Here is a 21,379-nt window from a genome sequence, read left to right on the forward strand (position 1 = left end):
ATTTGAATTTTTTTTATTATAAAAAAATAAAATAAAAAATAAAATATGTAATAAAAAATAAGTAAAATGTTAAAATAATTTAAATTTAAGTAATAAATTATTTAAAATTGGTTCAATATTGCTCCGGTTCGATATTGAAGCAATTATTGACTGAACCGATTCGATTAACTGGTCCGGTTCGATTTAGGGAAGTCAAAAACCCGCGACGCCTCCTTTAGAGGCCGTGTAGCTGTAGAATTCAAAATCTCCAAATCGAAGAAGAAACCCTAGATAAATTTATCCAGAAAGAAGGTGTTGTCTTTCAATCAGGATTCGAAATCAAATCTATGGGAAAGAGAAAGGAGCGTCGTCTAGCTGCTCTGAGCAACGCTGGCCGCCGTGTTAAGCTCGATCTATTTGCGGAACCCTCTGGTAATCTTTCTCTCCTGCTTTTCTCCATGTAAGAGAGAGGTGAAAAGCAAAGATGGTTTCTTTTTGATGGTTGAGAAGGATTTTGCATTTTGGTGTTCTTTCAGTAAATTAGCAATCAGTATTAGTTGAAGAAGTTGGTTTAGAGCCATTAGAAAGTGAAAAATTGTAATTTTTATATTGGTTTATGTTTGAAGTGTTAACTTTTTGACTTTATTTTTGAAACCTTTAGAAGATTTGGGTGGCTCCTCAGTGCATGAAGAAGTCGATGGGGAACCAAAACATGGTGCTGGGTTGCCCAATTCACCATCTTCTTCAGGTGGGTTCTGTCAGTTTTCTTCAAAAGGACTATGTAGAGAAGGCATGAGTGGTCTACATTTTTTTGGTGGAAATATGGAATCTATGCCAGACATATTATGTTGTTTGCCCCCAGAATTTGTTTACAGATTGTAGGGTGTGGCTGTGGTCTTGGGAACATTCATACAGAACTGATCGGGGCCCTACCAATGTGATATTTTGAATGAGTCCCAATCTGTTATGCTCTATTTCGCTGCATCAAAGCGTTTTGCAGATTTCTTCTGGAAAATTTTATCTCTCGGTTCGTATGTCTCTTGTCTTTATTTACATAATGCCCTCCACTGACGTTTTTCTTTGATGTGTAACAGGTGGCTGTCATGAATTGCTGATAGAATGGTCCTAATGCTTTTGTCAAATTTATCATATGGATTTTTGTTCAGCCTTTAATTTTTTTTTTTGGAAGATGTTACCTTGGCTTTTAACATGAATGTTTTGTCACTCTCTGTTTTTAGGTTTAGATATAGTGACAATCGTTAAGTATATAAACTTGTTGTTTTAAAGTATTTAACATATCACTGTTGTGTCTTCAGGTCAACAACCGCCAAACCCTTTGCTGTTACTTGGCCAGTACAGTGATGATGAATTGGATGATGAGTCAGATAAAAGACTAGAACATGGCACTTTAGATGGTTCCTTATCTGACCATGATGACCAGGTAATTTGGGATTCCCTCACTGTTGTTTGTGAAATTATGCCTTGGTAGGACCTAGTTGTGAACCTTTTCTCTTTTTGGCCCTCTTCTTTAAACTGAAAGCAACATGGGCTCACTATGACTTTAGCTTGGCTGTATTGGCTGCTGCAGTTAGGTCATTTTTCATTCTATTTCTTAATTCCACAATTTGTAAAGTGGTATTCGTTCTTTTAACTAAAATGGTGGGAGCATTGTGGGTTAGATTAGGAACTTGTTAACTTAGATTGGCTTATAGTTTTCATTAATTTGTTTCTTTAACATATTTGATAGTTGGAAGCTCCTTTTCCTTCACTTGCTCATTGCTTAATTTTGATTAGGCTAAGGGACCTCTCAGTGAGACCTGCAAAGATGCAGAAGTTGATGCAGGAGTTCGTGATACTCTGAAGGTTAATCAACAGAACACAGAGAGAGATTCTACTCCAAATGCTATCCAGAACTTGGTAGGTGTTGATAATAGAGAAGGAGATAATGATGATGCTAGTGAATCAGTCAAGAAGAACGATTCTACAGAACAAATATCTGTTGCTGGAACTTCTGAAGTACAGGTCATTGGAGATGTGGGTTCAGGCTGGAGGATTGTAATGCATGAAGAGAGTAATCAGTATTACTACTGGAATGTTGAAACTGGTGAAACTTCATGGGAGGTGCCTAATGTTTTGGCCCCGATAAACCTATCAACTTCTGGCCAGATGGCTCTTACTGTTGAAAATATGGAGACTGCTCAAGTGGGTACGCAAGATTGCAAATCAACACTAAGTGCCCAACCAACTGGTGGAAATTTGATTCCTCAAAATAATGAGCCGCGGTTAGATGAGCAGGATGGAGGATGTAAAAGTGAAGCTCTGAAAGATAACAATTGGACCTCTGATGTCAATAGAAGTGAATTTCAAAGTAGCTCAGATGCTGTTGATACTCATTTGACTGATGGGAGTTTAAGTGGCTCTGGGAACTATGTACAAAATTTGTTAGCTAATGTTGAAAATAAATCAGGAATCGATCTCTCTACTCATCTTTTGAAACAGGGGGAGTGTTTGCTAGAGAGAATGAAGTCACTAAAAGTGTAAGGAATATCTAATTGCTTTCATTCTTCCTTTGCTATCCGGTTATATTTTTTTACTTATAGCCAATATAGTTTTACTGTTGCTTTTGTTTAAAAGTAGAAGACTGGAATTTCTTTAATTTTTGTTGTTATTTGTCTTCCTAATAGTAAAAATATTTTCAGGTCTGAAGACGACCTGCAAGGTCAGGGCTGGATGTCTAATTGTATTTTAGAAGTTGAGATTAGACTTTCTGATATCAAGTCATTGCTTTCATATGGATCATCTTTATCACCGTTTTGGGCACACTGTGAAAGGAAGCTAAAACAGCTTGAGGGTATTATTAATGATAAAATTTACCAGCTTGCAAAATCAGCCATTATGGAAGAGGGTGAAGAAACTCCTGCCTCTTTTGGAGAAAAGCTTAAGTCAGAGGAAAGTACGCACAATGAAGTTGAAGCAGATGGAAATGGTTACAGTCCAGTTTCTTCCACACCTGACATTTCTCATGTTTCTACTGATGTTGACACATTGACAGTAGTCAATAGTGATTCAAAAAATCAAGTTCCCTCCAGCAATGCTGCATGTATGGTAAAGGTTCCTTCTTTTGGATCACCTACTGAACATTGTGAAAGTCAAGCCCAAATAGGTCAACTGGTCAATGAAGATACTCTTTCTGGTGAAGCTAATTCTAAGACTGGAGGGCTTGGTGGAGAGGATGTTGACATGGATGTGGACATGGAAGTTGAAGAGGCAATCCCAGCAAGCACCATGTCCCTCAGAGATGTATCCCCCACCACCCTGGAGCAACTAAATCCACCTGCTGATTACTCAGCTGTTCCTCCACCTCCAGATGAGGAGTGGATTCCTCCACCTCCTCCTGATAATGAACAAGTTCCACCACCTCCTCCTGATAATGAACAGGTTCCTCCACCACCACCTGATGAGCCTCCTGAACATTCATATCCTCCTCCCCCATCTTATGCGGAGTCTGTGCCTCTCACTTATGCAGAACAATACAACCTAACCTATTCTGATTCCAGTTATCAGTATTATGGACATGCAGTTAGTGAAGTCCCAATCGGTAGTTTCTATGGGCATGCTGATGGAAGTCAAGTTGCTGCACCCCAAGCCTCAATTTACTATCAAGCAGTTCCAAACACTTATTCTGAAAGTGCACCAGTTACTGTTAATCCTGTTGAACCTGTAACATTTTATGACCTTCAAGGCGGAGGAGCAACTTCTGTGCCTATTGCTGTTGGTACAGAAGCTACTCAGTTGTACAGTGAAGCTGGCACTATAACATACAATACTCTTGCTTCAAGTCAAATTCGATTCGATGATGAACTTGCAGTTGCAGGACCTGGTGTGAGAGGCAATGTTCCTACTGGTAGTGATAAGACTGAAGTAGCATCAGCGGGGATCTCTTCTACTTTGGCCACTATTGAAGCTCCTGCAACCATTTCTATTAAAGAAAGTTTTGCTGCAGCTGCTGCTGCTGCTGCATCCGCTGCAGTTGCAGCTTCATCATCAGGTCCAAAGGTTTCATCTAAAGGTATACTTTTGGGCCATAAAGTGTAATGTATCAATTCAATATAAAATATGATGATAAGATGCGGAGAAACTCAAGCTATGATCTAGGCTTGTGATAGCAGTCAAATATTCTTATGAACCAAACAATTATTGGTTTTTCTGAGTGATATATCTGTACTTGAAAACTTTACAAATGACAGTCATGACATTTGTTTACTGGAATTGACCAACTTGTGACTCTGTATCCTTTTTTGTTTGTCAGCTGCGCGAACTAAAAAGCGGACAGTTGCTGCCACATCCTCCTTGAGGTCTAATAAGAAGGTCTCGAGTTTGGTGGATAAGGTAGAAGATTTACCTGTTTCAGAGTTTGGGGATTTATCTACTCCTTGATGGTATTTTAATCTAGTTTGTTTCTGAAATTATTAGAATTAATGCTTCTCTCTTATCAGTGGAAAGCTGCCAAAGAGGAACTGCATGAGAATGCAGAAGATGAGCCAGAAAATCCCTATGCGATGTTGGAAAGAAAGCGACAACGGGAAATAGAGGTCTGTAAAATGAACCTTTGTTCTTTGCTTATTTATTCCTTGCCACTGGTTCTGGTGCCTTACTATTCTTTGATTGCAGGAATGGCGTGCCCAGCAAATTGCCAGTGGAGAGGCTAAAGATAATGCAAATTTTCAGCCTTTGGGTGGTGATTGGTATGGATTTTATATTATATATGTTGACTTCTTTCCTCTTCTTTTTCTGGCTGCTTTAGACATCTTTGCTAGTCTCAGCTAGGTGAAAAAGAACATGAAGACTGAATGTCAAATAGATCTTACACTGCTACTGCCTTTTTCTCATCCACTTCTGCATTATATAGATCTTTCCAATTGCATAAAATATGCTCTTATATATATATATTGGCCCTTTTCGGTGATATGCCTTTTCGACATGATAAATATAGGCGTGAGAAAGTAAAGCGGAGGAGAGCACAACAGAAGGCCAAAGAAGCTGCAGAGACTCCCGCAGAGGTGGTTCCTGATGGAAACGAACAACCTGATTTAGATGAACTGTCAAGAGATCTTCCTTCTGGATGGCAGGTATATGTTGCACTGCTTTCCCAGCTTTGGTAGCTTATTTCATAGAACTAGTTGAAGTTACCGTTCGAGAGGCTTAAAAGTTCTCTTATATGCTCTAATTGAATTTCCTCATTTACTTGCTGTTCTCTTCCACCAGGCTTATTGGGATGAAACTTCGAAACAGGTCTATTATGGGAATGTCAACACCTCAGAGACAACTTGGATTAGACCAACAAAATAAATTTGAGATGCACCATCAGTTTTTCTTGTTTTCATTCATTGAGTTGAATCAATGTAGTATTTCACGTATTTTTTCGCCCTCTTCATTCATACGGGTTTTACCCAAATGTATATCTTTCTAGAGGCAGATTAGGAATAGGAATGAATCAGGCATTTTTCCCTAATGGCAGAGACCAGAGAGCTACAATCTTGTACTAGTCATTATTAGTTTGTTTTAAGGGTTTCTTTTTTATGGTCCAGGCTTGATATTCTTAAACCATTTTTGGCCTAAATTTGACATTTCGAATCAAACTCAAGGACTCCATGGACAGTCAACTCTCTTTCTATTGGATACCCCTCCACGCAAAGAAACTGAACATGAAAATACAGAAGAAAATGAGAGAATGCTGAGAGTTGCAAGGGAAGTAAGAGGCCATGAAAGCCAGTGAAAGAGAGGAAAAGGATAGAGTACAAAGCAAATTACTCATGCAATTTGATAAAATAGAAAGTTTTGATGAACATTTTAACCCATTAAAGCTAACTGCATACACCTTGCGACATTTGATACATTAATTTCAGGAGATCACAACTGCATCATCATGCAACAACAGTTTTGAGTACTCAAAAGCTTTGGTACAGGAAACCCCTTTGGGAGCAGCCTACCGAGCTTGGAAGAAATCACTGATGGGTTCAGATTTGGTGGCACCAAGCAAAGCAAGGTTTGATCCGACAGAGCCTCCCCTTGTCATGCCAGAAGCTCTATGGTGTCGGCACCTGAAGGACCCAGCATGCGTCGTCGGAGAACAGAGGCAGTTCCACCTTCCTCCTGCTGGCTTGGTCCCTTCTCCTTGAGGCGAGACATGCATAGATGAATCCCTTTTGATTTCATCCATGTTGATTTCTGGTACAGAGAACTTACTGTTCTTGCCCTTCAAGTCTATCTTTGGTGGCTTTGCTTCCTCCCTTTCGTCCATGGTTTCCTTTTGGTGTGAACTTCGCAGAATATGCAAAAAACAACTTTATAGTCACATGTCAATTAATCAACAGGATCAAAATCCTGAAAAATGATTGATTGCTTTTCAATGTTGAGTTTGCACTTGGAATGAGATCATGATCCAAAATTTTGATTCTTCTTAAACACCCATTACCTAAATAATCATGCAGGTTTTGAATTCAAATCCGGGAAAAAAAAGTATTCTTGTTGTGTTCTTGGAATGAGATCATGAATTAACAAGACCATTGTTGACAATAGGAGTTTGCACTTGGAATGTTATCACATCGAAAACTTTGATTCCTTCTATAACCATTACCTCAATGACCATGCAGGTTTTGAATTCAAATCCGAAAAAACAAAAACTTATACGTTTGAAGAGTCTAAAATGGATTGGAAGGAAAAGAAGAACGACAAGGGCTTGCTTACCTGATAATTGGGGAACCAAGGGAAGATCACCCCAAAGTTTCTTGAAAAGAAATAATCCTGGCTTGAGCCTGTTAAGAATGTTTTGTCAAGGAAATTAAGAGCCTGTAAAAATGGAGTATGGGTTTCTGATATGATTCAAAGGATGAATTAGAAAGATTTCATTTCCAATGGAGAAACAAGAATGTGACAGACAAAAAGAAAAGTTGTTTAAATTGCTAAAAACTTGCATTTTGGTTTCCTGTTGGTTGAGAACATGTGGTTAAACACCTAATCAGTAATTAATTTTCTAACCACTTATTTCTATATTTTGCATTCCACAATGGAATTTACTGACACATGCCTAGGATATATGCCAACAAACTCCCTCAGTAACATCCTAGGAGTTTTACATGCTATAAACCCATTTTTTGTCTGTCCAAGTTGGACAGATGGGAATCCAATTCATGAGCATAAAATCATTTAGAACAAGAAATTTTCATAACATAATTCCAACACAAAGTTTTACTCAAATATAGTTTCCTGCAACAAGCAAATGGCAGGCATGTAGCTTTCCTCAAGCCCTCAGTTTTGCTACCAATCCCTAGAGATTTGCTAGCTACTCCATGTAAGAGACATCAGGATACCAGGTAAATTAGATACTTAGACATTTTATTCCCCCTACATTCAGATAATCTGAAACACTAAGTAGATCAGAACCACATAGTCTACTATGTTTGTCCTTCTTTTGCTCTCTGCTGAAGTTTCTACTTCTTCCTCTGGTATATCTTCTTCCAGAATGACTTCAACACAGCTTGTATTGCTTTGCTTGGATGAGCCTCGATTGATTTCATTATATTCTCATGACACTGGTTCTCGTACTCCGTAAATACACTCTGCAAGTAACACCAGAAACAACTGTCAAAGAAATTTTGCAGGTTATGAATGGCGAAGCAGAAGCAGATGGAAGTAGGACAAAACCTGAAGATCCAGGACATTATAGAGCTCTTTCACTTTGTCAATACATGCTTTATCTGCTTGTCCGTAATTCTCCTGGCAATGAAATGCGTATAAATGGAGCAAGTCAGTAATGTTACAAAAGAAAGGAAATGATAACTCAGGAGTTGTGATTCCTGCTTACGGATAACAGTTTCTTTTGGTCCTCATTTGCACGTTCCAGAGCTTTTACAACCAACCAAGAGCACTTGAAGTCTTGAATATCAGTTCCATCCTAATAGAGAAGAAGACAATTAATTATTCAAACCCATTGCATTACCAGACAGCCATAGTAGCATAGCCCTGAAACTCACCTTGCCAATGACATTAGGATCACCAAAACAATCTAGATAATCATCCTACAAATTTAAAAGATTTATCAGCTAAAAAGCAGAAAAGAAAGATGTTTGCTTATTTAATAGCTGACAGAAGGTGCTTCCAAACAGGAAATCTAGCCTTGCAACTAATGGTTCACCTGTACTTGAAAAACGGTCCCAATTTCAATAAGGATATCCTTCACATCAGTATGATTGTCAAGATTCTCTCCTGCCATAAGCAATGCACAAGCAACCTGGTTGCATGGAGATATAAGAAGCAATGAAATGTCAAAGCAGATTAAACATATCCTGATATAAAACTGCAATTTTTAGATCATTTTTCCAAAAATATGGAAGAGTTATTGATGCAGTGAAATGACAACAGATGTGAAGCTAAATGCCTGTAAAATGAATGACCAAGATGTATGCTAGAAGCAAGCTCAAATGGCCATTGATAACACTATAAATTGCTTCACTTGAGGAACATAGAAAGTTTACTCACTGGAAGGTGAAATGAGTAATAAGCCGTCTTATATTGAACAATCCTGCGGTGACTGCAATGGGAACAAATCAGTTGATATGTTGAGAATGCAGAAAAGAATACTAATTTGCACTGAAGTTACATTAACTGCAACAATTTCAAAATAGTTCCTTACATTGACAATGTGTAATTTGATAGATCTTTCTTCCCAGGAATTGTGGTGATTAAGTCTATCATTTGGCCCGAGGCTGTTTGAAATTCAACCTAGAATAAAAATACAAGTTCAGATACACCGGTTGGGACCAGATTATATCAAAAGCCAAATGATCATCTGCGGTCTGCAGTAAGTTCAACAACAAACTCACCTCATTGAACAATTCTAGCAAATCCATGTAATAAGGCTTTCCTTTAAAGTGCTTCATGAGAATTCTGAAGATGTGGTTACGCAGAATTAACCCATCGTTGACAGCAATCAATCCAACCTATGATGAAACTTTCAGAAGTCAGAATTTCCATAAACATTCAGAAAGCTAGCCCCTCTGGTCTATCTCAAGTTTCTAACTCCTTTGACAGGAACAAAAATTGATCCCCAGAAAGTATAAAGGAAGTGACATGCTTTTATTGTAATACTAAGAAGGGAGGATCATTCTTGTTATGTCCTACATTTGGAAGCCTGAACCAGCATGGTTGACCTCTGCGCAGCTGAGAATTATCCGTAATATCATCAAGAACAAGAAAATATGCTTGGAACTGCACAAATAATGCTAAAAAGTCAGTTCCTGTACAGCAACAATGAAACAACTGTAGTGATTATTGATGGAAAATGAGGATCAATAAGAAAGTTTAGGTATCCTTTAGCCACACCCATTCAATGCACCAACCAAGGGCACATGCAAGAAAAAACTCCTCATCACTCAGCTCTTTTCCATCTTTCAAAAACTTGTAGCTGTCAATGACAGACAACCCTCGGTTCAGCTTTCCTGCCAACAAAAGAATCTGTAAGCATTCTTTAAAGAAAGATACAAAGCCTTTTTACTATGCGTTTTGAGGCCTTCAGAATAGTGATTAATCCACACCTCCAGGAACATTGTACTCCACCACCTGCAACAAAAGGAGAAAACAGAAAAATCACGATTTACAATTACGCGTAAGGAGAGATGGATGATGACAAATCCTGAAACTGAAACTAGTTAAAGCTCATAAGATCACACAATCTAATTGGGATAGATACACTTTAAACGCCAGAGTGCATACATAGGCACAAAAGTAGACAAATGGATGATGCAACAGTTCAATTGCAGGTTCATAATGCATAGTTAGCAGGCCTGGGTAAAATTTCAAGAATCAGCTGATAAACTTCAAAGTTCAGAGTAGTCATGTTTTTTCCATCTCAAAACCAAATATTCTACTCCCACATCTTTTTTTTCTTTTCACACAAACACCCCAACCTTCCAGGACTAACAAAGAATTCATCAAAAGCCTTACAATTCAGAATCAATGCAGACTTTTATCCAACTCCAAACACAAGTTCAAGCAAAAAGCACCTAACTTTACCCACAAAGAATGAAACTTTAACCGAGATTGAAACCAACAGCATGAAAACAAAGAAGCACGGAAAGTGCCTGCCCACCCTTGTAACTAAGAACAAGAAGAACCCAATACAAAACCATCCACAGCAAACGTAATTCACAAGGCAAAAACCTCACTACCAAAAGACAGGAGATAACAGAGAGACAGAGAGAATGGAACTTACACGATCAACCCATTGGCGAGAATCATCAGTGAATTCAAAAGCAGGGTCATTAAGAAGCTCTGATTTGAGCACAGAGAAGACCTCCTTAAACTTGTCTTTGATATCAACCATTTCTTCGCGTTTGCCTGCAAAGAGAGACCACAACTAAACTGAAAGATATGGTCGTTTACTATAACAACGGGGAACAAACAAAGTACTTATAAGACATGGATAGTGCATGTGGAACAGAAGGTGTTTGAGCAGAAAATGCCAGTGTCTGCAAAGAAAAACACTAAACACAAGGTTGTCGTTTCCTATCCTACAGTTTGGCATTTGCCTACCTCAAACTTTGCACTCTTCTGCCAAAGAATTTGACTTTCTCAGCCGCAAATTGCACTGACTCTGCCATGGTCTTGTTAAGGCTGCTTTATAACAGTAATAAAATGATTTACATGGTAACGCGTATTTGACTCAATGATTAGTACAGGATTTATTTACTTAAAAAAGCAGATTCGGATACGCATTTGACTCAATAATTAATACATGATTTTTTACTTAAAAGAGCAGATTCGAACGCGTATTTGATCCAATAATTAGTATATGATTTTTTACTTAATAGAGGAGATTCGGACGCGTATTTATTAATATATGAAAGATAAATTTGAATTTACTTTCTAAAATAAAATGATTCAACCACATATTTAATTTGATAATCAATGTATAATTTCTTACTCAGCAAGTAAATAGTACTTAACCCTATAGTGTAGCATGTACGACTTCAATTACCAACATTTTGATAGTCTCTTCCTTGCTAACAGGCTAATAGGCCATCCCATCTGCATTTTTCAACTCATAAGAAGAACTTTGATTTCACTAACCTACTGCTTAATTTGACCAATGATATAGCCCACATACTTAGTATTAATTTCTGGTCCAACCCACAACTGTTTCAGCACTCAAAAGTCAGAATCAAGATTGATTTCCATGGTATTAACAATGGACCTTGTTATTCAGGCCCAAGTTTAATGGTCAAAACACTTCCATTACTCACAACTCACAAGCAGTAAACACTACAGAAAATTGAGACTGATATAATGAAGAAGTAGATTAGCTACTTTACATGCATTATTTTTACAGCAGGGGTTTGGAAAAGTTATACACATAGAAAGTGTGGGTATTGATTTCGAGAGGAGAAATGGGTTCTGCTGCCATTAGGAAGCAAAATTTGCCATTCTTTCTGCTATACATATTTCTCAGAAACAGTATGCTTTCAGTATATGGCCTTTTTTTTTTTGTGTATGGTTTTTGGTTACTGGTGAGCACCACTGTACAAACAAGAAAACTCACTCTAGTAACCTTTTGTAAATACAAATAAATCACACCATGGGGAATCAAGGACGAAAGTCGGAAGGGAAAAAGGAAAAAAAAATTGAGGAAGAAAGAGCTTCTGCAGCTGTGGTCTTTGCTTTCTTATCTCTCAAGTTCTTGTTTGCAAAGAGGACAGCAAGAAATAATCCGAAGCCACTGATCCACACATTTGAGGTGAAATATGTGGGAACATGGCAACTGCCTCACCTCTTCCTTGTCTTTGTACTTGGCCAGGCAAATGCAGCATTCCTGTCGGATTCAACCCCCCGGGAAAACAAGGAAAAAGATTAGCCTGCAAGATTACTGTAAAGAGCATTGAGCATTGGTTATGGTATACTATGACTTACTGGATCTTCATTTGCGAGGCTTGCATTGCAGTCTGAATCATGGTCAAGCTCCAAGTTGGTGTTGATTTCTTTATATCTCCAACTAGGCAGCCTGGAGATCTGATCATCAGATGCCCCCCTGTCATTGGAACCCATGTTCATGTTGTATCCTAGGAGGCTGCTGATAAGTGGCACACAGCAACATAGAAGCAGGAACAGCAGGAACGGGAAAGAGTAGCTGAGAGCATTCCATGCTAGCAATGAGATACAGAGAACATGAAGATTCGGAGCTCGGTGGAAGGATCCAAAGCGAGAATCAAACACCCAAACATTTCCCATCACAAACCATATTGCAAAGAACAGCTCTAGCGAGGTCCGGCATTTGTTCATCAGATGTGAGCTCCTGAACATACTATATCTCAATTAATAGCCATTACAAGGAAGTTGACTAGTTGAAATCTTGTCATCAATCACAATTTGCAGTAACTTTGGATTAACCAGATATGATCAGAACTTTCCTACTTGATTTATTTTCTTGGGTTTCAACATATTCTTCCATAACTAACATACAGAGGTTGTCACCATGAACAACAGCAATGCAAAACTGAAACAAGTGGTGTAAATAAGATTTGATCTAGATGGACTTAGAACTGGGAAAAAAGCTTACCTTGATTCTTCATTTGCCCGCTGTTGTTCCACGTCAGAAAGGCCAAAACCATCTCCTTGAGTTATGTAAAGATGGTGGTAACGACCATAAAGAAGTAACAAGCTGAGGAGACAACCAATGTCATAGCCAACAATCCATATCCTCATAGGCCAAACAGGCCTCTCCTTCTTTGAAATGGCCAAAGTGAATGTTGTGATGCTTATTTGAATCACCAAAGCTAAGAACTCCAGCATCATCCAAGTGCTTGAATTGAAAGGGTTCGACCCAAGATCGGATCTTGAACCATTTTGGTAGTGGAAAACTCTTCTTAAGAAGGTAAACCACCTTGCTCTGGATATCCTCATCGCCATTCTTATCAAGAGTGAAGAAGGGGGAGCACGAGGAGACCTGTTTCGGGCACCTGCAGCCATTCTATCTTCTCCTCCAGGAGGATTCGATGAATATGAAACTGCAGTGCTTGAATTACACAACGAATCCGGTTGAAAAGAGTAACGGGTGTTCATGATTCCAACTCCAAAACCAATCAATGTTTCCAACACCAAATCTTTTCTGTCTTTTCCTTTTCTTGTTTAAATGGTACTAACAACTACTTTTGATTCCTCAGCAGCAGAAATCTTATGAAACTGATGATCACAAATATCATGCTGGGAATTATATCAGCAAGACTTCCATGTGCAGATAACAATCATGACAATTGTAAGTGAGGTAGAAGAGAAACAAATACCAGAAAGTTTAGGCAGTAGCCAAACTGTTGAATTGAGAAGCTTGTGTATCTGCAGTTCTAACTCTTAAGGCTCCCATAGCCAACTGCAGGCAGAAATCCCACCAATTAAGACTCCTAAAAAATCAATTCTCCAGGCACAAACCAACTTCTAAAAACTGTCACAACCTGTACTTTACAAAGCACAAGTTTTTGGCGCCCACTTGCCAGCTATGGTCCCTCAATTGAAGAGCTTTACCATCAAACCAAACTAATAAAGAACCTCACTTTTACAAGAGCTGTAAAACAGAGGTGGGTATTTATGAATATAGGATATTGTATGAACAAATATCCAATAAGCTGAAGTAGATATAGGAGTTGAGAAGCAGATATAACAGAGAAGATGGTAGTGGGGGAATACGACCGGAAGGTGGAAGTTGGGTCTCGGATGGTGACCAAGAATCAACTGAAAAAACCCTTTGCTTTGATTCCAAGTGAATAGAAAGAGAGAAGAGGGAAACTTGGAGGGAAGCTAACCTTTGGCCTAACTTCCCTGAGGTTTTTGTTTCTTAAGTAAGCAAAGCTGAGACAGCAACTGCTTCTTCAACTGCAAATCTGCTTCCCCCCTATCTCTCTCTCTTCCTTATAGAGAACTAGGACAAAAGCAAAGATATTTTCTTCATATTTTAACTTGAGTTAATCACACTTAAACCCTTTGATTGACTCCATATATATATTCTTATTCATGTAAAATGTTTTGAATTATGGCGGGTACAGTGGTTGTGACAATTCTAACTTTTTTTGGTTGTGGGCGGTTGGCCACCTAATCCAACCAAGTTGTTTCCAAATTATAGTTTTTTGTTAAAAGGATCATGACTTTATAAACTTTTTTGGGTTATTATTTAGCAATAAACTCCACCAATACTTCTCCCCATTTAATTTGGTTACCAGAATTGATTTTACTCATGAACATTACATGAAACATCTGAATTGTTGATCTTGGTTGGCCATGCAAACTGTTGCAGGAAAAGGATTTGGTGAACAGATGATTAAAGCTTAAAACCTTAGCAACCTCTAGAGATGTACTTGTTTGCTTCTTCAAAGAGTCTAATAGGAATTTTGGGGTTTAAACTTATAATCAATCTGCTTGGCCCAAAGCCAAGGTGCCTTGTTTGATCTTCCAACTGATTCTCCACACATAAAACCCTTTTGATTCTTTTATTAATTTTTTTCTGGATAATAATAATTGTGATGGCTCTTTTCATTATGTCACTGATCAATGCATCCATGGGAGCCCACAGGGTAGATGATCTATTACCAGAAGAGACAAGTGGGAACTTTGACCACCACCATGTTTTGTTCAAATCAATTCTGAGTCTGCAACTGGTACTAGAACTATAAACTTCTGCAGGCAAGATCAAGTTGGTCCTCCAAATCTGAGTAGGTGGTCTTTAGGTAAGGTTTCTTCCATTGATTTGTTCTCCAAACTCTCATTAAGATGAAACCCAAGTTTCTTTTTCTCTCTCATAATCAAAAGCTGTCCAAATTATTTGGAAAGAACATAAAACAATGTTTAATGAATTGGTCAATGTTCAACACTGTCAGTGATATGGTTACAAGGAGTCAACAAGAAGTTTGGGTTTAAAACTTGTGATTCTCACTTTGACATGCAATCTGACCCTGGTAGCTACCAATTGACAGCAACATGCATCACATTCCAGGGTTTTTCTTACCAGGGCCATGTGTTCCATTGTTAGGCAAGGGTCACATTTCAGACATGAAATCTCTTATTATTTTATTAAATCCGATAAAAAAGAAACTTCTAGCAAGTTTTCCAAGCAAGGCTTTCTTGAATAAGAAAATCAAAGAGAAAGAACCCTTGGTTCTTACTCAAATTGATTTACAAGGATTAACACAAGTTGAAGGTTCAACTCTTGGAGAGAGGTGGAGGGTCATTCCTTTATTGATTGAAAACTCATGTAGGTCCATGGCCAAAAATGGGACTGGGATGATGGGATATGCCCTTGTCCTTTGTCATTACATATGCCTATTTGTCACCATTTCCTTGATATGAAACTTTTATTAAATAAATTTGAGGTGGTACCATCACTTCTTCCATCTCTTAATGTTTGTTCTTCTTTCATTGTCATGAAAATTAAAACAAAAAAAAATTAATTTTAATATATTTTATATAAAAATTTGATTTCTTTATAATATAATTGTTTGATATTTTTTAATATAAAAAATCATGATAAATAAATTTATAATATAAAAAAAAGGCATTTTGAGACATCCCGAAAAGGAAAGATAAACAAAGGAAATATTTTATTAATATTAATAAAAAAATATTTTGGGCTTGTAAGTGGGCTTGGGAAACTCTTTCAAGTCCATGAATTAAAGCATAGAAATTTAATTGGGTCGGGCCTGAAAATTTAGACCCAAACCTATTGTTTAGACGGGTCAAGCTACCCGGTTTAAGATCCTAATCGGATCCGATTGCATATATTTTTATTACCGGAAAGGTCCGAGCGTTATTTCTCTCTCCTTGTTCGTCGCTCTCTCGATTTCCCAAATCCAATCGAATTCGTTTCAGGATCAAACAAGGTAAAACCCTAATTTTCCTTGATCTTATTAGTTTTATGGTTTTCGTTTGCTTTGAATTGCTTTAATTGCCGGAACTTGTGAACTTTGTTCTTCAATTTTTTGTTTTTACATTTCTTTCTGTTTGGCTGCTGAGAAATTAAAGAGAGTTGAAAAGAAAAAAAAAGTCGGTTTTTTTACTTTAAAGTTTTGTTTTTTCCGTCATTGGGTATGCAGAAATTTATTTAATGAGTTTGGGTTTCGTGCTAGGGTTTTTTATTTCCTTTTCTTTATTGCGGCTCTAGCTCCCTTTAATCCTTCGATTGGATTTGCTATTTATACTGGCATCCTTGCCAGCCCTTGTACGGTTTTTTTTTTGTCCCTTCCCTTGCCAGATTGGTGTTATAAGAATATCTGTTGAATTGGGCAGGTTAAGGTTATTTGCTGATAATTTCTTGAAGGAGACATGACAACTGCTGCTAGACCCACATGGGTACCTGCCAAAGGTGGGAATGAACAAGGTGGTACTCGGATTTTTGGCCCATCTCAGAAGTACTCTTCGAGGGACCTTGCTTCCCATACTTCACTAAAGCCTAGGTGAGTCTTTTGTGACTTCTTAATAATGTATGTATAGGTGAACCATGTGCATAAGTTTTAGGGTATTAAGGCATGTTTTCGGTAATGTTGTTACCTTTGGTTGTCTGCTCAATTTAATGTATAATGTGTTTTAGGGTATTGAAGCATGTTTTTGGTTATGTTGTTACCTTTGGTTTGCTGCTCAATTTAATGCACAATGTATTTTAGGGTATTAAAGCATGTTTTCGGTTATGTTGTTACCTTTGGTTTTCTGCTCAATTTAATGTATAATGTATGGAGACAGGAAGTGATGATTCTGACTCGAAAATAAATCTGGTTTGTTCATTGAAGATGTATTGTTATTTTGGTGTGGTTCTTATTGCACCTTTACGATGTTGAACTAATGTGTCTACAAGACTTGATTTTGGATTATATGCGAGTTTATTAATCTGTTTGTTTTGGATATGTGAAATGCAGAAAGGATGGGCAGGACACTCAGGATGAGTTGCAGAAGAGAAACCTCCGTGATGAGCTTGAAGAGCGTGAACGAAGGCACTTCTCATCAAAGGACAAGTCCTATGGTAATAAAATGATACTAGCTGTTGTTCATATATTGCATGAATTCTTTTATTCTATTACTATGGTTGATGTAAAATTTCAATACTTCTATTCCTAATTTGCGAGTATATTGTTGCAGATGACAGAGATCGTAGGAAGGGTAGCCATCTTCTTTTGGAAGGTGAATTGCCAACTTGACAATTCCATTATCAAGTTAATTAGCTCTCGAAGCACTTTACTAACCAGATAAGTCACTTGTAGGGGCAAAGAGGGAGGCTGAGGACCGAATTGTTCCACGCAGTGTTGATGCTGATGATTCTGATGTGGAAGTCGAAAGTGACAATGAAAGGTTCTATTCCTTGCCTTTATCCCTGCTTTTAATGCTGGCACAATTAATTACATTGATGGTTGAATTCTTGAAATTTTGTGGGTGGTTTAGAAGGCTGTTCTAACATATGGTACATAATTGTGTTAGTGATGATGACGATGATGACGAGGATGATGAAGAAGCTCTGTTGGCTGAGCTTGAACGAATAAAGAAAGAGAAGGCAGAGGAGAAACTCCGTAAGGTAAACACTATATCATCCAATGATATATCATCTCATTTGCTGTATTATTCTAGAGCTTCTGACTGTTAGATAACTTCTTGTGGATTCTATAGCTGTAGAATGTATTGTTTAAGTCATTTCATTAGTAACGATAGATATGCCTCATGCTCATGCAGGAAAAACTAGAGCAAGAAGAACAGCTAAAAGCCAAGGAAGCTGAGCTTCTTCGAGGAAATCCACTGCTCAATAATCCAACATCTTTTGGTGTAAAAAGAAGGTGAGTGAGTGGCTTGAAAGATCATACTTCCTGCAAGTGTTATTTAAGTTAACCCTGGCATTCTAAACGAGCTAAATTCTTCCCTAATTTGATTGTTTTTATGTGGTCCAGGTGGGACGATGATGTGGTTTTTAAGAACCAGGCCCGTGGTGAAACCAAGACCCAAAAGCGCTTCATCAATGACACCGTAAGGAATGACTTCCACAGGAAATTCCTGCAGAGATATATGAAGTAATTCACTTGAATGCCCAAGCAATTAGGGAATTAAGTGAAACTTTTCATAGTTTGTAAAATGTGATGTTCAGTGTCAAACATATATCTCCAATGGTTTGCTGTTTGCCATATAGTAATGGATATGGCACTGATAAATGTATTTCTTGAATTGGTTAAGACTTTTCAATGACTGCCTTTACTTTTCATAGACTTTCCTCTTTGGTGTTTCTTTCATTGTACAAAGTGGAATTCAAAGAATGAAAATTAGGAAAGAATTAGAAATACTCTCAACTCAAACATTGGCCTCACAGGTTCTTACATTGTTAAATACAGGAAAAATGTACAGTTCTTTGTGAACAAACTGCTACACACAAAGCAGAATACATAACAAATACCATCTGTTCCCTGAGAGAAGATGACCAATGTGGCAATGTCCTAGTCCAATCTGAATAAGAATTATTATAAATAAATAAAAATTGAATAAACGCAAGCCTGAAGGTTGAAGCATTGTTGAACTGGCAAAAGAATTGTCCATGGAACAACTGTTTCTGTTAATATACATAAGCTTCTCCACATGGAAACAAACCAGTGGAAGGAGACGGCATTGTTTCTAGTCTTGTTTCTTTGGTTCTTCCAGGACAAATTCAGCATATAGATCCTTCAAAGCAATTACCACTGTGGTGATCAAGGGGCCCATAATTGCTCCCTGTTGGAAGGAGAGAACCATTCAAAACTCAATGGCCAACATAGAAAACAATAATGCATCAAGAAGAAACAGAGGAGAGCTGCATGAGAAACTGTTTTGAAAGGATGGAAAACAACCAAAATCATAGTATTTCATGTAACTAGGAACCCTTTTACATAGATTATCTATTCAGTTTACATCTAAGGTGAATGTCACTTCAGAATTGTTTGATGAAGGGATGAAAAAGCTCACATTGTGCAATTTTGGGAGAGCAAATGAAGGTTAAAAAGATCGGGAAAGGCAAAACACAAGGAAATCTATTGTTAAAAAGTTACCTCAATTGCAGAAGGGAACAATGTCATTCCACCAATGATGCTAAGCGCTGTTAGATATGCACTGTAACCAGGTATATCCTCCTGAATTTCAGACGTGCCGTAATCCATAAGAAAAATATGAATAATGGAGAAGGTCAAAGCTAGTATGTATCTACTTTCCAGTAGCAGCTGTGTAGCTGCAGGAATTGTTGCAAACCAAGGTGGAAAGATTGGCAGCAAGGGGCTGATGAAAGCAAGCACTGTTGACATGTACACAAAGTGTATTTTGTACAGTCTAAAGAGAAGCCATGTAAGACACCCTTGAAAAAATGCAATCTCAGCTGTAGCCAAAAGCACACCAGATATAGCATTATCAAGAACTTCAACACATCTAAACCTAGCCGATTTTGAGATTGGAATCATGGACATCACTTGTTCTGTTACCCCACCGGATTCTGATGTGATAAGGTAATATAGAACCCAAAAGAACACCATCATCTGAGATACAAAATTGAAGACCTCAGCAGCTCCTGAGATGATGGAATTGCCAACGACGAGCATGATTTTGGCACCTCCACCTAAAACAGATGCACCACTTGCAAACACCTGTTTTGAAACATCTGCCCCTTTAACAGCAAACCCTTTAGCCTTCTCAACCAAATCCTCCCGTGTGATTATCAATTCTCTGAAAATTGCAGCAACTTCTGTGTAGATTTGTCCCCATTCTCGATTGCTAACCCTCTTCCTCAAATTCAAAAGCTTCTCTGTGTAAGGAGAAGGGGTCATCAAAGCTGTTGATTCTGCTGATGAACTAGTCTGAGAAGTTATAACAAAATGCTTAATTCCTGTCACAAACTCTGTCATGTTATACTGCATTGCCAGACTATCAATCTGCTCAGACACAGTCTCATAGATTTGTGAAGTGTACTGGTCCACCATTCCAGGGACATCATTCTCTTCCATCCACTTTTTAACACCAATCCTCTCAGCATAATTACTCTCTTCCACATGAGCTTTCACTGAAATCACAGCATCTTTTCCCTCAACACCAATCTTGTATGAGAAGAATGTAGCTCCAGCAAAGAACCCCACAATCATACCAATCATCAATCCAATAGCCACAATGGTATTCAACCTTTTCAATATCCCACGCGTGAAATACGCACTAATTGCACTTCTCCTGAAACTAGTACTCCTAAATGATGAAACAGCAGACAATGTAGAGTCCACATTTTTAGTGCTAATCATGAATCCCAACACAATTATTACCAATGACCCAACACCACCAATTCTCTCATAGGCAACCACGAACACAGCAAAAGACACTAACCACCTAACTAACTTAGAAAATCCACTTCTCTTACGCCTTGAAAGAGTAGATTTTGGTCTTTTAAGAAAGACCCTCAAACAAACATCCTTAATATCAACAAGGGTACCTATAAAAGCCTTAAAGACAGCAACAGGAACGGCAAGAACAGTCTCAGTGAGGCCTAGTTTCAGAGGTTCACGCCAGAATCCCACAAGGGTCTCTTGTATACCTCTCAAAGGAATCGAACACAAGATTGCCCATTGAATTGGCCTAAGATACTCTTGCAAAAGCTTGCAAATTCCATATAAAATGAATATGGTGAAGGCAAGACCAGCATGAGCCATGGCTATGTAAAGGGCCAACCGTACCTGGGGATCACCCGAGAGGCTGTTTTTGTGATCTGGGTCGGCGGAGTTCGGCGCCATGGGTGGCGCGTCGGCTTGGTTTGGAGGCGCGTCGCTTTTGCCTGGTGCTGGGGAAGGTTTCCTTATCGATGCAGATCGGAACATGTCCTGCCATGGAAGAGTTGTGAAGCTTGTTTTCGTTTCTGGTTCACTTGAATATGGAACTAACTCCATTTCCGGGACAGTTTTGTACACAGAAAAGATCGGGTCTTTCCAGAAGAGAGAGACAGACAGACAGATAAAAGCAGGCTCCTTTAGAAAGAGAAAGACAAGGACGATGACCAATCAGGAACTGACACTGAAGCAACGATTAGATAGAACAAGATTTATTCTGTTAATGGATGGCAAGAGAAGAGAGAGAAATACAATGACAGAGAGAGAGAGAGCAGCTGGCAGTTTTATTTTACGGTGTCAGTGACTTTTTTGACTACAACTATATTTAGGTTCCATGAATGATTGGAAGGGCTTTGTGGGGATTGTATCAATGTATATGTATGTACCAAAATGCAAAAGTTCATAGGTCTTTTTTATGTCATGTAATGGCCTTCATGACCTGTATTTGCATTGCATGTGTCCCACACTTCTGCCATAACTTTCCTTCTTATCTCCTTTGTTAGAAGAAAAGT

The 21,379-nt window shown here is 38.2% G+C and overlaps 6 protein-coding genes across 9 annotated transcripts; 2 read left to right on the forward strand and 4 right to left on the reverse strand.

Moving 5' to 3' along the window:
• Positions 212-5,566, forward strand: LOC18593232. Of its 3 annotated transcripts, none has more exons than XM_007020354.2 (10): positions 212-411; positions 641-727; positions 1,296-1,420; positions 1,774-2,516; positions 2,679-4,048; positions 4,289-4,368; positions 4,476-4,571; positions 4,651-4,724; positions 4,973-5,108; positions 5,245-5,566. In XM_007020354.2, exons 1-10 carry the CDS (start codon positions 327-329, stop codon positions 5,326-5,328), a joined length of 2,880 nt encoding a protein of 959 aa, XP_007020416.2. In that variant the 5' UTR covers positions 212-326; the 3' UTR covers positions 5,329-5,566. The 3 variants fall into 3 exon arrangements, with proteins under 3 accessions (XP_007020416.2, XP_017980181.1, XP_017980182.1); XM_018124692.1 differs by having other exon boundaries at positions 644-727; XM_018124693.1 differs by lacking the exon at positions 212-411 and having other exon boundaries at positions 599-1,006.
• Positions 5,966-6,280, reverse strand: LOC18593233. The gene has a single exon (XM_018124140.1). It carries the CDS (start codon positions 6,278-6,280, stop codon positions 5,966-5,968), a length of 315 nt encoding a protein of 104 aa, XP_017979629.1.
• On the reverse strand, positions 7,171-10,629 carry LOC18593234 (farnesyl pyrophosphate synthase 1). Its single transcript, XM_007020358.2, has 13 exons — positions 10,570-10,629; positions 10,250-10,374; positions 9,573-9,597; positions 9,361-9,476; positions 9,160-9,246; positions 8,862-8,978; positions 8,672-8,760; positions 8,518-8,569; positions 8,174-8,269; positions 8,013-8,057; positions 7,844-7,933; positions 7,684-7,755; positions 7,171-7,598 (listed from the first exon to the last, which is right to left on the reverse strand). The coding sequence occupies exons 2-13, from the start codon at positions 10,358-10,360 to the stop codon at positions 7,470-7,472; spliced, it is 1,029 nt and encodes a 342-aa protein (XP_007020420.2). The 5' UTR covers positions 10,361-10,374; positions 10,570-10,629; the 3' UTR covers positions 7,171-7,469.
• Positions 11,293-13,931, reverse strand: LOC18593235 (E3 ubiquitin-protein ligase At4g11680). 2 transcript variants are annotated; one of them, XM_018125255.1, is made up of 3 exons: positions 12,590-13,092; positions 11,944-12,334; positions 11,293-11,845 (listed from the first exon to the last, which is right to left on the reverse strand). In XM_018125255.1, exons 1-3 carry the CDS (start codon positions 13,090-13,092, stop codon positions 11,699-11,701), a joined length of 1,041 nt encoding a protein of 346 aa, XP_017980744.1. In that variant the 3' UTR covers positions 11,293-11,698. The 2 variants fall into 2 exon arrangements, with proteins under 2 accessions (XP_017980744.1, XP_007020422.1); XM_007020360.2 differs by having other exon boundaries at positions 11,382-11,845; positions 11,944-12,325; positions 12,590-13,931.
• LOC18593236 (protein CWC15 homolog A) lies at positions 15,800-18,256 on the forward strand. The gene is made up of 8 exons (XM_007020361.2): positions 15,800-15,893; positions 16,300-16,466; positions 16,923-17,026; positions 17,143-17,184; positions 17,265-17,352; positions 17,479-17,572; positions 17,728-17,828; positions 17,940-18,256. The coding sequence occupies exons 2-8, from the start codon at positions 16,336-16,338 to the stop codon at positions 18,061-18,063; spliced, it is 684 nt and encodes a 227-aa protein (XP_007020423.1). The 5' UTR covers positions 15,800-15,893; positions 16,300-16,335; the 3' UTR covers positions 18,064-18,256.
• LOC18593237 lies at positions 18,329-21,183 on the reverse strand. Its single transcript, XM_007020362.2, has 2 exons — positions 19,062-21,183; positions 18,329-18,747 (listed from the first exon to the last, which is right to left on the reverse strand). Exons 1-2 carry the CDS (start codon positions 20,925-20,927, stop codon positions 18,652-18,654), a joined length of 1,962 nt encoding a protein of 653 aa, XP_007020424.2. The 5' UTR covers positions 20,928-21,183; the 3' UTR covers positions 18,329-18,651.

This window comes from Theobroma cacao, chromosome 7 (genome assembly GCF_000208745.1).
Source record: "Theobroma cacao cultivar B97-61/B2 chromosome 7, Criollo_cocoa_genome_V2, whole genome shotgun sequence".
Lineage (NCBI taxonomy): Eukaryota > Viridiplantae > Streptophyta > Magnoliopsida > Malvales > Malvaceae > Theobroma > Theobroma cacao.